Consider the following 14,289-nt stretch of genomic DNA (forward strand, 5'->3'; position numbering starts at 1 on the left):
CCGTGGGATTTACTCCAGCTTTTATGCAAATTCAACACTTGGAATTTTTTTGGGGCAAATTGTACCCATTAAATTCAATACCAAAATACCATGAATATACCCAACCCATTATTTGAAAGATATTACATGCCTGATGGGGTTAACTCTAAACTGCCCTCTGAAATGATCTAAGAAAACAGTCAGTAATGGCTGGCCATCTCAGTTGGATAACAGTGTGGTGCTAAACACTGTTGACAGCCTGTGTTTGGGTGCCTTACTAATGGTGATAGTTCTTGGGGCCAACCCCATTGTAATATCATGGGATCAACTGCCTTGAATAATAATCCCCAGAGACTGAAGATATTTAATAAAGAGAGAAAACACAGATAAAGGCAATTCGGGACAGACAATGAATGAAAACCTTGGCAGTGACTTCCAGTGAGAAGAAACTACATATAAACTAAACTACTTGTTGCATTGCAAATCTCACCCCTCCAAAGACTCACCTACACAACAGTTTTAATTCCTATAGAAGTGTTGTTGTCACCTGTAAGCAAGTGCTTATATTACAACTCTACAACTGTTAGAAACTGAAAATGTGCGCACCCACAGAATCACGTGTTTGGTTTCAGGATTAGGAAAGGATTCCTTGCTAAATTTAACACGTCTCATTTCTGGTGGGTCAGGTCCTTGTTTTTCTTACCTCATTCTGTGGAAGGAAAGTAATCTGTGTGGAAGCACCACCCAAGTCCAGGATTCCCACAGTGTTTTCATTTGCACCGTACAAGTGACCTACAGAATACATTTTTAAAAAAAGTCAAATTCTGGTTTCAAAATGCTGCTAAAAATCTTTCTATTAATAAAAAATCTGACTTGCTACTATATTGGAAAAACAGGCAATTCAATTCAATATTCCTGTCCATTTTTGGCTGATCCTTAGCCCACTGAACTAGTCGCTGCACCATATTGTGTTGTATGGCTCCCAAAGTTGGGCAATTGATGGGAGTTCTGGCAGAACCCAGAGAAATCTTTTTGTTAATGATTAAATTAATGAAAGATCACCTTTTGCCAGGGTTCAAATTAAAGTGGCAGCACAAACTGCTGTGAATTGTGAATCTTTGGACACTAAGTGGGATAGTAAACTTCAGAATAAAAAGCCAGAACCTTTTTCAGTCACGCAAGGAATTCTAAACTGGTTGATTTTCACTGTTAAAATGGAGATGGCGACAGGGAAGAAAACAGACACGTACCAGTCAAGAAGTTTACTGTAATCCAGGCTAGAATACCTATAAGAATTAAAAATCAATAATTAACAAACCCCAAAAATATCAATTTAAACAACAAATATGCAAGCAAACACAAAAACAGGAGGTTGCTCTTTAGCCCTCCCAATTTGGTCCTTTTGTTAATAAGTTCTCTCTAGAAGTCACCAGATCATTGCATTTAGCTCCTCTCCCAACATTACCCTCATGAATTAAGAATTGGTCCGTTAATTTTTTATCAGAATATTTCAGCCAGGTCAACGTGTGCTCAAGTGACATTTAGTCTATGGTTCCATTATCTTAATTGTGACCTTTGGGTTCTTTCTGCACACACCCCATTGACCTTTTGCAGCACATTCCTTTCCTAATGCAAATATTTGCCTTTCAATGATAAGATAATGTTGTGGAGCTGGTCAAAGAGAAATGAGTTTTTTTTAAATAATAAAAATGCAAAAAGTGGCAATGATCTACAAATGTACTGACTGAATGGAAAGAAGCTAATCTACCTGCAACTTTCAAAAAAGCAACTGGATATCCACTTGAAGGAAAGAAAATGCATGAAAAGGGCAGGTGAGTGGCATCAATTGTGTAGTTCTTTCAAAAAGCCATTCAAGTTCTATTCCAAATGATGCTACAAAAAGCCACATACAGCTCATTCGTAGTCAACTCACCCAGCCAAAGTCTGAACCCGCTATTTTGCTGAATCCATCACAAACCAACCTTTCGTAAACAAAGGTAAATAAAAACCATCAAGTAATCTCACAACCCATGGCAATCCAAAGCCAAGGCCATAACAACATTTACCATGGCAAATAATTTGCTTTACCAATATTCCAAGTAGCTATTCACTTTATGCAATACAGACTGAAACTTGAAGTGACAGCGACAAGTGGAGAGAATGTGATGGAATTTGGCTAAAGGATTCAAATCAAAGAATTTGACACAACTACAAAATTAGTTTAACTTTCGTTTATCTGAATGAACATGCCTTTTAAAATAAGTTTTTCTTAAAGATAATGTGATTGCCAATCAACCTCTTAAAAAAAAACGATGAAATATGAAATGAGAAATGCCTATTATGCTAATCCTTGACTACAATGATAACTTGGAAAATAACTAAAATGCAAATTATCTTCTTGGGCTGACCCATCATTCTGATCATCGACTTAAAATGAGAACTGTTTCTCTCCACAGATGCTGCCTGACCTACTGTGCACTTGCAGCGTTTTGATACCATTACAACAACTTGGATTCTTATAGTGCCTTTATCTCAACAGTTGCTTGGTAGTATAGAAGTTGAATACCGCTGAAAGAAAACAGCAGACATGCTGTCGAAGCATGGACCAGATGCTGGGCAACACGACAGCTCAGTGACTATCACCGTTTGCTGTGCAGACACATGGATTTGAGCCAGTGTCTGTGGGAGTTTGCGTATTCTCCCTGTGCTTGCGTGGGTTTTCTCCGGGTGCTCCGGTTTCCTCCCACACCCCAAAGATGTGCTATTAGGCTGAGTGGAAGTAATAAATTGTCCCTAAATTAGTTTCCCTCAATGTGGATTGCCATAAAAACAATAGATAGGGGTCATGGGTGGAGGGGGGGACTGGTAATATTAAAATGACGGCGCGGGCTCGTTGGGCCTGTTTCCCGGGCTGTTTTTGTTCTTTTCATTGTGCACTCATCAGCTCAAATGCAAGAATTTCAAAAAGGAACAACAACGTATACTGAAAAGGAGAGCACTGATTGGTTGGCAAGTACAGGTGTTGTCATGGAAAATGCACAAAGAAACAAAAGTTTGGGGATATTTGTTCCCTGTTGCTTTCTTCATGGCAACATCTCAACCAGTCTTCACTTGTCCCATTTTTCTCATACTGTATAAATTGTCTTTTTTCTGTTGAAATTTAGTCCTCATGCATCTGTCCTGATAAGCACAAGAGGAAATGTTCAATACTTATCTTTTTTCAGCAACAATGCTTGAAATGTACTAAAACATTCTAAAGAATTTCATTGGTGTGAAATCAGGCAAAGATTGATACTGAGTTAAAGGAGATGTCAAGACAGGTGACCAAAAGAGGTAAACTTTAAAGTGGAAGTCATGAGGTTTCAGGAAGCAATTCCAGAATTGATAGTCTGGATGACTGAAGGCATTCTGACGACGATGAGACTAAGAAAGTGGGGACAAGAGGCCAAAGTTGGAGGTACATAAAGTTCTTGGAATGACCGCTGACTCTAGGAGGTCACAGAGCAAGAGATGGGCCAAGCAATTGGAATAGGGATGTAGGGGATGGTGCTCAGTATCTGAATTAGAGGATGAGAATTTTTAAAAATTGAGGCAATACCAGACTGGAAGCCAATGTAAGTCAGTGAATACAAGAGTAATGGGTAACTGCAATTTGATCAGCTCAAATTTATAGAAGGCAAAGATGGGAGGTTCACCAGGAGAACATTGGAATAATCAAGTCTGTGAATTTGAGGGTGGCTAGCAATTCTCCAGAACTAATTCCCAATCTAGACACACAATTATCAACACTAAAGGAAAAGCATAAATACATTGTGGATTTTTTGTACCAACCTTCATATGTTCCATTCATTATAGTAACACAGTCATCTGGTACCAGAAAAGGAGAATCCTCAAATAGTTCCTGGATCTAGATCGAGAATACATACATCAGTGTCATGTCTGATTTATTTCACACTATGCCCATTCTGATACACATATGGCCGATACGATAGACTGATTTCTGCACTGTAATTTTTCTACGGTTTTATTTCTTCCATCATTTTCCACCTCCATCAAGATTAGATTCTCATTTCCATTGCTTCCCCTTACCAACAAAATATTACTACAAAATATTTGCCCAATTCCAACCCCCCACCACCCTCTACCCTACCATCCCAACCCCCACCACCTGTTACTATTGAGTACTGTTGAAAGAAAAAAGAAGACATGCTGTCAAAGCTTTTTGTTGTGCACTCATCAGGTCAAATGCAAGAATTCCAAATTTCAAAAGGGAACACCAATTTTTACTGAAAAGAAGAACGGTCCTTCCTATTGGGATACACTTCCCCTGAGGCACTTCAGTACCACAAGCAAGGTCATTCCTGAAATGGAAGTGTTACTGACTGGCAAGGCGAGCATTTGTTGCTCATTTCTCACTGGCCTGAGAAAGTGGCAGCGATAAGCCTTCTTCTCGGAGCATTATAGTTTGATAGAAGGGCGTGGCTTATTTCAGAGGGTAAAGTTTAGATATGTATATATGTCAGCCTGGGTAATGACATATCTCATTTCATAAAAATGATATTGGTGATCCAACTGGATATTTATGACAACTTCATGGTCACTTTTAAGGTCCTTTACTTCAAGATTTAAACAAAAAATAGAAATTGTATTCAAATTCTCAAACCGCCATGGTGAATTTTAAGTTCCTGCCCATATCTGGTTAGTGCATTGATTTTTGCTACTCCCGTTGAAAAGACAGATGAGTCTGGGTTGAGGATTTCTTCCTGGCCATAAACAATGCTTTTTCTTCATAAGATGGCACAGTTCTAGACATCACAAAATTTCTGTATCTTCAAAATGTAACAAAGCTTAGACAGTAATTGTGTAAAATTTCAACGAAGTCAGGGATTCACAGTAACTGGAAAAGTAATTTTTTTTGTTATAGGGGATTTTACTGACATCTTGCGAATGACATTCTGAGATTTTAGCGACCCCGTGAAAACTAAACAAGTGGCCATGTCAGTATACTTTAAATACTACGATTTTGGAGTGGTACAAAATACTGAATCTGGCTCATTTTCACACAAATGGTGAATAAATACTGCAACAGCATGCCTGAATTTCTATAACAACACTACTATATTACAAGGTCACACCTCTAATAGCAAGGCTTGTGCTTTCTGCTCAGGAAGCAGTCGCAGTCCTCCTGTGGCTTTAAGTACTACAGGGGTAGTATGCCAGTGGGTTGAAGGTATTGTCTGTTTTGCCACGTCCAGTAGTTCACGCACAGTCTCCGCACCCTAAAATACAATACAGGACTTTGAAAAACAAGGCCTTCCTCTGCCTGTTCTACACAATTCATTGAGTGTCCCAGAGCTTGATACTCAAATACAAAATCTGATTCAAACCATAGCATCATAAACAAAGTCCCATGCTAACATTGTTTATAATGAAGATAGGCACTGTTTGACTTTACACAATGCCTTTTTTTATATTTCCAAGTTGTGTTGATTCATTAAAATGCAGTCGGTTTTCTACAGGATGATGATGGAAATACCCAAAGAGTGAACAATGCTCATGCTAGGCCTACATATTTGAGATAGATTAGCTTTATTTCTAACAAATGAAGTGGGCATTTAGTACAGTGCATATCTCTGCCATAACCAAGCATTATTATAGTTACAGTTCTTTTCTGGAAGCTTCTTCCTGCCGGATTAAGAACATAAGAACATAAGAAATAGGAGGAGTAGGCCATCCAGCCCTTCGAGCCTGCCCCGCCATTCAATAAGATCATGGCTGATCTGTCGCTGCTCAGTTCCACTTTCCCGCCCTCTCCCCATAACCCTTAATCCCCTCTCCTATCAAAAACCCATCAACCCGTGTCTTAAAAATATTTAGCGAGGCAGCCTCCACCACTTCAACGGGCAGAGAATTCCAGAGATTCACCACCCTTTGAGTGAAGAAGTTCCTCCTCAACTCTGTTCTAAACCGCCCCCCTTTTATCTTGAGGCTGTGCCCCCTAGTCCTATTGTCTTTTTTGAGCGGGAAGAGTCTTTCCACCTCTATCCTATCCATCCCATTCATCATCTTATACGTCTCAATGAGATCTCCTCTCATTCTTCTAAACTCTAACGAGTACAAGCCCAGTTTATTCAGCCTCTCCTCATAGCTCAACCCCCTCAACTCCGGTATCAGCCTAGTAAACCTCCTCTGCACTCCCTCCAAGGCCAAAATATCTTTGCGCAGGATTGATGCTTTGTAATCAAGAATTTCTAACTCACTGAGAGGGCCTCAGGACAATCCACATCAACAATCTGCTCTGAAATCTCTGCTCATAGTTTTACATTACAGCAGCTGAGACAATCCATAGGATTCTAAATAAAACAATCCACACATTCTTTAAAAATGTCAATTCACCTGATCTCTCAATGTTAACAGATCCTTTTAAAATTTCAGCATCTGGATCTTTATTAAAAGTTAGTCACCACTTTCTTTGGCCATTCCCTGTGGACATAGCAGGTTTTGTTGAAGTCAGTCCAATAAGTTTTTAAGATGTGCTTCTGACAGATGTTTAAGAAGAACCGTTGTTTAAGAAGGGTGCCAGGCAAAAGGCGGGGAATTATAGGCCGGTTAGTTTAACGTCTGTGGTAGGTAAAATGTTAGAATCCGTCATTAAGGAGGAAATTGCGAGGCATCTTGAAGGGAATTGCTTGATAGGGCGGACGCAACACGGTTTCATTAAAGGGAAGTCGTGTCTGACAAATTTACTGGAGTTCTATGAGGATGTGTCTAGGGCAGTGGATAGAGGAGAACCGGTGGATGTGGTCTTTCTGGATTTTCAGAAGGCGTTTGACAAGGTACCTCACAAGAGGTTATTGCAGAAGGTCAGGGGACATGGAGTTGGGGGTAGGGTGTTAGCGTGGATAGAGGATTGGTTGTCAAATAGGAGGCAGAGAGTGGGGGTCAATGGGTGCTATTCGGATTGGCGGTTGGTGACTAGTGGGGTGCCCCAGGGGTCGGTGCTGGGGCCTCAGCTATTTACCATTTATATAGATGATCTGGAGGAGGGAACCGAGTGCAGGGTGTCGAAATTTGCTGATGACACCAAGATTGGGGGAAAGGCAAATTGTGCGGAGGGTGTGGAGAGTCTGCAGAAGGATCTAGATAGGCTGGGCGAATGGGCCAGGAAATGGCAAATGGAATTTAATGTTGGCAAGTGTGAGGTGGTCCACTTTGGTAGGAAGAATGGTAGGAAGGACTATTACTTACGTGGCGAAAAACTGCAGCAGGCGACGGTGCAGAGGGACCTCGGGGTCCTTGTGCATGAGTCGCAAAAACCCAGCTTGCAGGTGCAGCAGGTGGTCAGGAAGGCGAATGGGATGCTGGCCTTCATAGCGAGGGGGATTGAATATAAAAGTAGGGAGGTCTTGCTGCAGCTGTATAGGGCATTGGTGAGGCCGCAGCTGGAGTATTGTGTGCAGTTTTGGGCGCCGCACCTGCGCAAGGATATTTTGGCCCTGGAGGGAGTGCAGAGGAGGTTTACTAGGCTGATACCGGAGTTGAGGGGATTGAGCTATGAGGAGAGGCTGAATAAACTGGGCTTGTACTCGTTAGAGTTTAGAAGAATGAGGGGAGATCTCATTGAGACGTATAAGATGATGAATGGGATGGATAGGATAGAGGTGGAGAGACTCTTCCCGCTCAAAAAAGACAGTAGGACTAGGGGGCACAGCCTCAAGATAAAGGGGAGGCGGTTTAGAACGGAGTTGAGGAGGAACTTCTTCACTCAAAGGGTGGTGAATCTCTGGAATTCTCTGCCCGTTGAAGTGGTGGAGGCTGCCTCGCTAAATATTTTTAAGAAGCGGGTTGATGGGTTCTTGATAAGAGAGGGGATTAAGGGTTATGGGGAGAGGGCGGGAAAGTGGAACTGAGCCACAACAGATCAGCCATGATCTTATTGAATGGCGGGGCAGGCTCGAAGGGCTAGATGGCCTACTCCTGCTCCTATTTCTTATGTTCTTATGTTCTTATGAACAGCCCAGAAGTGTTATTGTTGTTAAACAAGACAAATATAGAATTGCTAAATGAAAAATGACCATGGTTCATCTAGTTCACTATCAGTCATTCTGGTTCTCCTGTGATGCCATTTAGCTAACCATAGTAACCACTAGTCTGCAGATTCACACAAGGTTAGGAACATTCCAGTGATGAAAAGTTTAGGAACCTCCCAAGCACACAATATTTATCAGATATCAGAACAAAAATGGAGCCTCTTCTCTTTCCCACATTTCCCAGGAGGGAAGGGGAAGGAATAAGGCACAGGAACAAACCAACTTGCATTTATGCGACTTGTAACCTCATCCCTTACAGTTAAAATGCAGAGTTAACCATTACTCACTGTTATAAGAAGAGTTGTTGAAAGTTCTAATTTGCTATTTTAAGAACATAAGAAATAGGAGCAGGAGTAGGCCATCTAGCCCTTCAAGCCTGCCCCGCCATTCAATTAGATCACGGCTGATCTGAAGTGGATCAGTTCCACTTTCCCTCTTTCTCCCCATTAATTCCCCTGTCTATCAGAAACCTATCCATCTGTGACTTAAATATATTTAGCGAGGTAGCCTCCACCACTTCAATGGGCAGAGAATTCCAGAGATTCACCACTCTTTGGGTGAAGAAGTTCCTCCTCAACTCCGATCTAAACTGCACCTCCCCACCCCCCTTATCTTGAGGCTGTGTCCCCTAGTCCTGCTATCCTTTCTAAGCGGGAAGAATCTCTCCACCTCTACCCTATCCATCCTCTTCATTATCTTATATGTCTCTATAAGATCCCCCCTCATCCTTCTAAACTCCAACGAGTACAGACCCAATTTTGTTTTATACAATTTGACATTTTCCCAGAGAAAACAGCAATTTGAACAGTCACATTTGCCTTTATTACAGTTGCTTCCACTGTGCCAAATTATATTACAGAGCATTGCGAACTAATGCAAGATGCATTTGGAACCCACCTGAATTAGTCAATTTGTCTATAAAGAATTGCAGCACCCACCTGCTCAGGGTCATCTACGTACGCTGACAGACCAGGTTTTACTGATTCAAAGATTTCACTGTCCACTTGAGGGGGTTCTGTTTTAAAAACATAGCTGTTACTTAACTGAAAACTTTACAGAAATTTACAGGCTATAGCACGTTTTGCAAAAAACATTCTTCACAGATTGGATATCTAATGAGAAAGAAGAAATGCTTTTATGCAATATGTTATCATATTACTCAAATGGTTTCAAATGTAATTAATTACTTTGGAATGCAGTAATTTATGCAAGCAACACTGGAATTATAGCACACAGCAAGATTCAACTAATTAGTCAGCAAGGAGCTGACTAATTAATTAGTTTATTATTGGCAGTGTGTTTTGAGGCAAGAATGTTGATCAGGATACCAAGAAGCCTGCCTTCTCTTTGAATAGAGTTATGGGGAATCTAATCACTGGACAGGATTCTGTGAACAGGCAAGCCCAAGACTGGAAGTTCCTGCCTGAGCTCAATGGACATCTGAATGGTCTGCCAAATCTTCTGTCTCACCTGCTACTACTCTCACAGTGGGCAAGACGGGAGAATTTAAGCCGTTATTTCTAATTTAATTCACTTTCCTTTGCCACTGTGTAAACCTGATTTTTCCCTTCTACGATTGTTGTGACCAGTTACTGAGAAGCATTCCAATTGGGAGCTACCTTGAGAACCATTCAGCCCATTGCGTCTGTATCAGCTAGAAAAAAAATTCCATTTTCTAGTACCTGATACAGATTCCAGCACTTCAGATGACTTGAGCATTTAAGTCTCAATCACCAATTCAGGCAGTGAATTTCAGATGCCCACCACCTGTGGGTGAAAAAGTATTTCCTCTCACCCCCTCTCATCCTTCTACCAATCATAAATCTATACCCCCTGGTTACTGAACTCTCAGCTAGGGGAAACAAGTCTTTCCTGTCTACCATATCCAAGCCCCTCATAATTTTGTATACCTCAATTAGGTCACCCCTCCTCTGTTCTAAGGAAAACAATCCTACTCTATCCAATCTCTCTTCCTGGTTGTATTTTTCAAGGCTTGGCAACATTCTTGTAAATCTCTGCATTCTCGCTAGAGCAATTAGGACTGTACACAGAACTCAAGCTTTGGCCTTAACCAGTATTTTATACTGTTCTATCATTACATCCCTGCTTTTATATTCAATACCTCACTCAATAAAGAAAAGCATTCCATATGCTTTCTTGACCACTTGTCCACTTGTTCTGCCAGAACAGGTCATTAGTCTGTCACCAGTTTAAGGGGTGCCACTTCACATCAAATATGTATTAGTCAGCTGTTAATCTAAACACTTCCAAGAATTCCAGTTTAATGAGACAAACAAGAACAAGAGTCTATTCTTAATTAATCCAACAATTTCTTTGTTTAACACTTCAGGTACCAACTCAAACTTAAAAAGTTGCAACTCAGTAACTCTTTTACTGAATTATAACTGTTAATTGAACACCAACTCTCAATTGAACTTTAACTCTTAAATTAACATCAACTTTAACTTTAACTTTAATTATTAAGCTGAAAACAGATACTATCAGGTTTACAGAAAACTTTGGCCAAGAAATATGCCTGATGTAGAATTTATCTTCTTTCTGAAGATTCCTTCAGGGCTTTCTTCTTATGATGGTTAATGTCAGAGTTGTCGTTGGCAAACAAAGGACTGCAATGTCTTTTATCTAAAAATTCTTAACTTGTTTCCAGAAGATTCTCTGTTATCCAATTGTGTAACCAGAAACGAATCACATCGCTTGAACATCCAATGAAATTACTTGTAAGAGATGCTATTATGTTTACTTCAGATGACATGTCCTGCACATAACTACAATAAAATTCGAGGCCACCAAACCTTCTCAAAAGTAAACAACTTCACTTATTTAGTCAACACAGGAAGTCTCAGGCCATAGTTTCCAGACCAGAACCCTGAATCAGAACAACTTCATGACCTGCATCTGGTTTTAATTATAAGTTGACCAAAAATCCCAGCATGTTTATAAAATGTTGAGAGGAATGGATAGGGTGGATTCTCAGAGGCTATTTCCCCGGGTTGAAATGGTCGCTACGAGAGGACACAGATTTAAGGTGCGGGGAGGAAAGTACAGAAGTGATGTTAGGGGTAAGTTTTTCACTCAGAGGGTGGTGAGTGAGTGGAATCGGCTGCCGTCAGTGGTGGTGGAGGCGAACTCACTGGGGTCTTTTAAAAGACTTCTGGATGAGTATATGGGGTTTTATGGGATTGGGGGTTATAGATAGGTGTTGATGTGATCGGCGCAACTCGTGGGCCGAAGGGCCTGTTTGTGCTGTAGTGTTCTATGTTCTATGCTTACCTCTCAGCCACAATAGTCATGTTAGTCATTCTCCCCTGAATCTGGCTAAGTCAGGGGTTCTATTCGTAGACACGCAGGGTAGAATAGGTGTAGGGTGATGCGGCGGCGCGGGCTTGTTGGGCCGAAGGGCGTGTTTCCCGTGCTGGGTTGTTCTTTGTTCTTTGTCATGTTATTTTTGCTGTAAAAATCATTGTTATAATCGTTCTTTCTCCGTCTACACATGGCTAACCAGGAGTCTCTTCAGGTTGACATACTCAACCTGCTTGACCATTATAGTCGCACCTTCCAGGGTTATCAAGTCCTGAGGTGGAACTCAATACTGGCACTTCTGGCTCAAAGGCAAGTACTCAACCTACTGCGCCACAAGACCTCCCATTTAAATGAATGTAGTTTTGTGTCTATTTTCAGGTAGAACAAAGTTTCTGAAGGAGAAAGACAATTTGGACAGCAACATGCATTTAATGGTGTATGCATGTGAACGTGCTCTTCAATTTACTCCTTACTGAGAGATTGCTGGTACCTCACTATTATTTTTATTGCAAAAATCAGAGTGAATGCTCCATCACTTCCCTAATTTGGGCCAACAATTAATTTAAAGCCCTAAATTGTGCTGATAATCTGAGACACCAAATTGTTGCATTAATGGCCAAGTTTTAGGAAGAACTTTAATGTATGCATTAAATTCATTTTTGTTTGCAAGAAAAATGTAAATACTTGTTGAAGGCTGGGTTCTTTATTTCAAAATGGAAGTAAGCAACATTCACTACAAATGATGATGCTTAGGCCCAATGAGGATTAAAACATGCACTCCTGAAACATACAACAGGACCCAATCTGCAGAGGCAAGGATATTTATTCATTTCAATCAGGTACCTCAAAAGCAGAAAAATAAAAGCTTAAGAACCATGAACGTAATAGGATCAACTGGTCTCAGTCGTTAATTGAATCCAAGCAAATTGAGTGAAGCCAAAACCAAGGCATTGGGCAGGATTTTATGGTCTCGCTCATCCCGAAACTGTAAAATCCTGCCCGAGGTCAACAGACCTTTTCGAGGTCCGTTCCTCGCCTGCTCCGATTCCTGGGGTGGGCAGGCAGGATAGTAAAATTCTAGCCATGGAGCTTTATCTTCTTTATTGGAGAAAGTTTATTGACTTGTTCAGTCTCATAGTTCTCCTCCCACTCAACCCAGTGTCCCAGTTATTTGTGTTCAAAGATAATTAATACCCATCACCTGTTTCTCTTAACCATAACACTGTAATTGACATTAACAAACCTTAACAATGTAATTGACAAGGCATTAACATCAGATGTGCATCAGCTTGATGATGGTAATTTGTCCAGCTCCATTGTTAAACTATCTTATAGAAATGAAAAAATGTAAGGATTTTTTAATGTTATATAGCCAATGGCAAACATCTTTCAACATCAGCTTCACTTTGAAATACAAGTGCCCTAACTTATGTTTTCTGCCAGTTCTCTGCAAATCTTGAGGGCACCCAAAAATACATAAAAGTTGATTTAGGAGCTCCAAGGTCAATAGCATCACAGCAGTTACGCTGAGAGAAACTGCTTAGATTGCAATGGTTTGGTGTGTCAAATATACATCTCAAATATCAGGTTCTCAAATGCCTAATTGCTATGTTTTGGAGAGTGGTGCCAAGTAGCAATGTAAGGTGGGCGAACTGATAAAAAAAGCTGCATGGGAACCTAGTACAATGTGGTTCTCAAAAAAAACAGACTAGTATCCACAAAAAACTCTCTTAACCAGTAGCCATCGACAACTAGACTTGCAAAGACAGATATAATGCAGGGCAAATCTAACACCAAATGATTGGAGAAACATTAACAATCTTCTCTTAGTTTAATTGACTAACTAGGTTGGACACAGAATGTTACAAGTATCATTTGTATACCAGCTGTAATTGTGTGTGCCTGTTATACCACTGTGAAAGATAAAACTAAGGACATTAAAGTAATAATTTGTTTATTTGGACACTACTAGAAGTCTGCCAGCAGCAGAATTAAACCGCTGTAGATTCAACTCTGCCAAGTACAAAATCAGGGAAAGCTTCAACTTCACAAAAAGCCAAAACCTCATTGCATAAGAAAATTCAAACTGACTGCACTCACCAGGGCCTTTCTGAATGAAAGAGTATATGTGTATGCGTGTCCCAGTGCTTCCAGCATCAAACATGATTCCATAAAACACGTTGGATATATTTACAGAGGTTATCTTTGAAGGCAAGATATCCGGATTTTCAATTCCATACTGCGGACTGTAAACATTGGCGTCTGACAGCATAATGCAAGCCAGGGACAGAAGGGATTCCAGAACAAAGAAGCCCCTTGAGAATTCCATCCTTTCCTAGAGGAGGAAATGTTGGCAGTGGAGGTGGTGATCACGTGGTGACTCTAATTGAACTTCACGAATCTGCAACAAGAAGTTTTATTAAAACAGTTAGTAACAGGAGTAAGGAGGGCTAAAAGGAGTCAAGAAAAGTCATTGGTCAACAGGATTAGGGAAACTCCCAGGGTTTTTTATATGTATATGAACAGCAAGAAGGTAGCCAGGGAGAGGGTTGGCCCACTCAAGGACAAGGGAGGGATTTTATGCGTGGAGCCAGAGGAAATGGACGCGGTATTAAATGAGGACTTTGCATCAGTATTCACCAAAGAGAAGGACTTGGGAGATGAGAGTCTGGGGATGGATGTATAGACAGTCTGGGTCATGTTGAGATCAAAAAGGAAGTATTGGGGTTCTTGAGAAACATTAAGATAGGCAAGTCCCCAGCGTCTGATGGGATATACTGACAGGCAAGGGAGGAAATTGCCAGGGCCTTGAGTAAAATCTTTGTATCCTCACTGACGACAGGGGAGGTCCCAGAAGACTGGAGAATAGCCAAAGTTGTTCCTTTGTTTAAGAAGGGTA

The 14,289-nt window shown here is 40.8% G+C and overlaps 1 protein-coding gene across 4 annotated transcripts in view; it reads right to left on the bottom strand.

Moving 5' to 3' along the window:
* Positions 1–14,289, bottom strand: part of entpd5a (ectonucleoside triphosphate diphosphohydrolase 5a) — a 39,897-nt gene that overhangs the window by 16,306 nt on the left and 9,302 nt on the right. For all 4 annotated transcript variants that reach the window (XM_080202286.1, XM_080202288.1, XM_080202287.1 and 1 more), the window contains 6 exons: positions 13,491–13,791; positions 9,008–9,084; positions 5,115–5,258; positions 3,811–3,886; positions 1,230–1,265; positions 683–771 (listed from right to left, as the gene is read on the bottom strand). In XM_080202286.1, the coding sequence (XP_080058412.1) occupies positions 683–771; positions 1,230–1,265; positions 3,811–3,886; positions 5,115–5,258; positions 9,008–9,084; positions 13,491–13,719 (651 nt within the window). In that variant the 5' untranslated portion in view covers positions 13,720–13,791. The remainder of the gene's footprint in view (positions 1–682; positions 772–1,229; positions 1,266–3,810; positions 3,887–5,114; positions 5,259–9,007; positions 9,085–13,490; positions 13,792–14,289) is intronic.

This window comes from Carcharhinus amblyrhynchos, chromosome 14, assembly GCF_965287045.1.
Source record: "Carcharhinus amblyrhynchos chromosome 14, sCarAmb.v2.hapA, whole genome shotgun sequence".
In the NCBI taxonomy this organism is placed as follows: domain Eukaryota; kingdom Metazoa; phylum Chordata; class Chondrichthyes; order Carcharhiniformes; family Carcharhinidae; genus Carcharhinus; species Carcharhinus amblyrhynchos.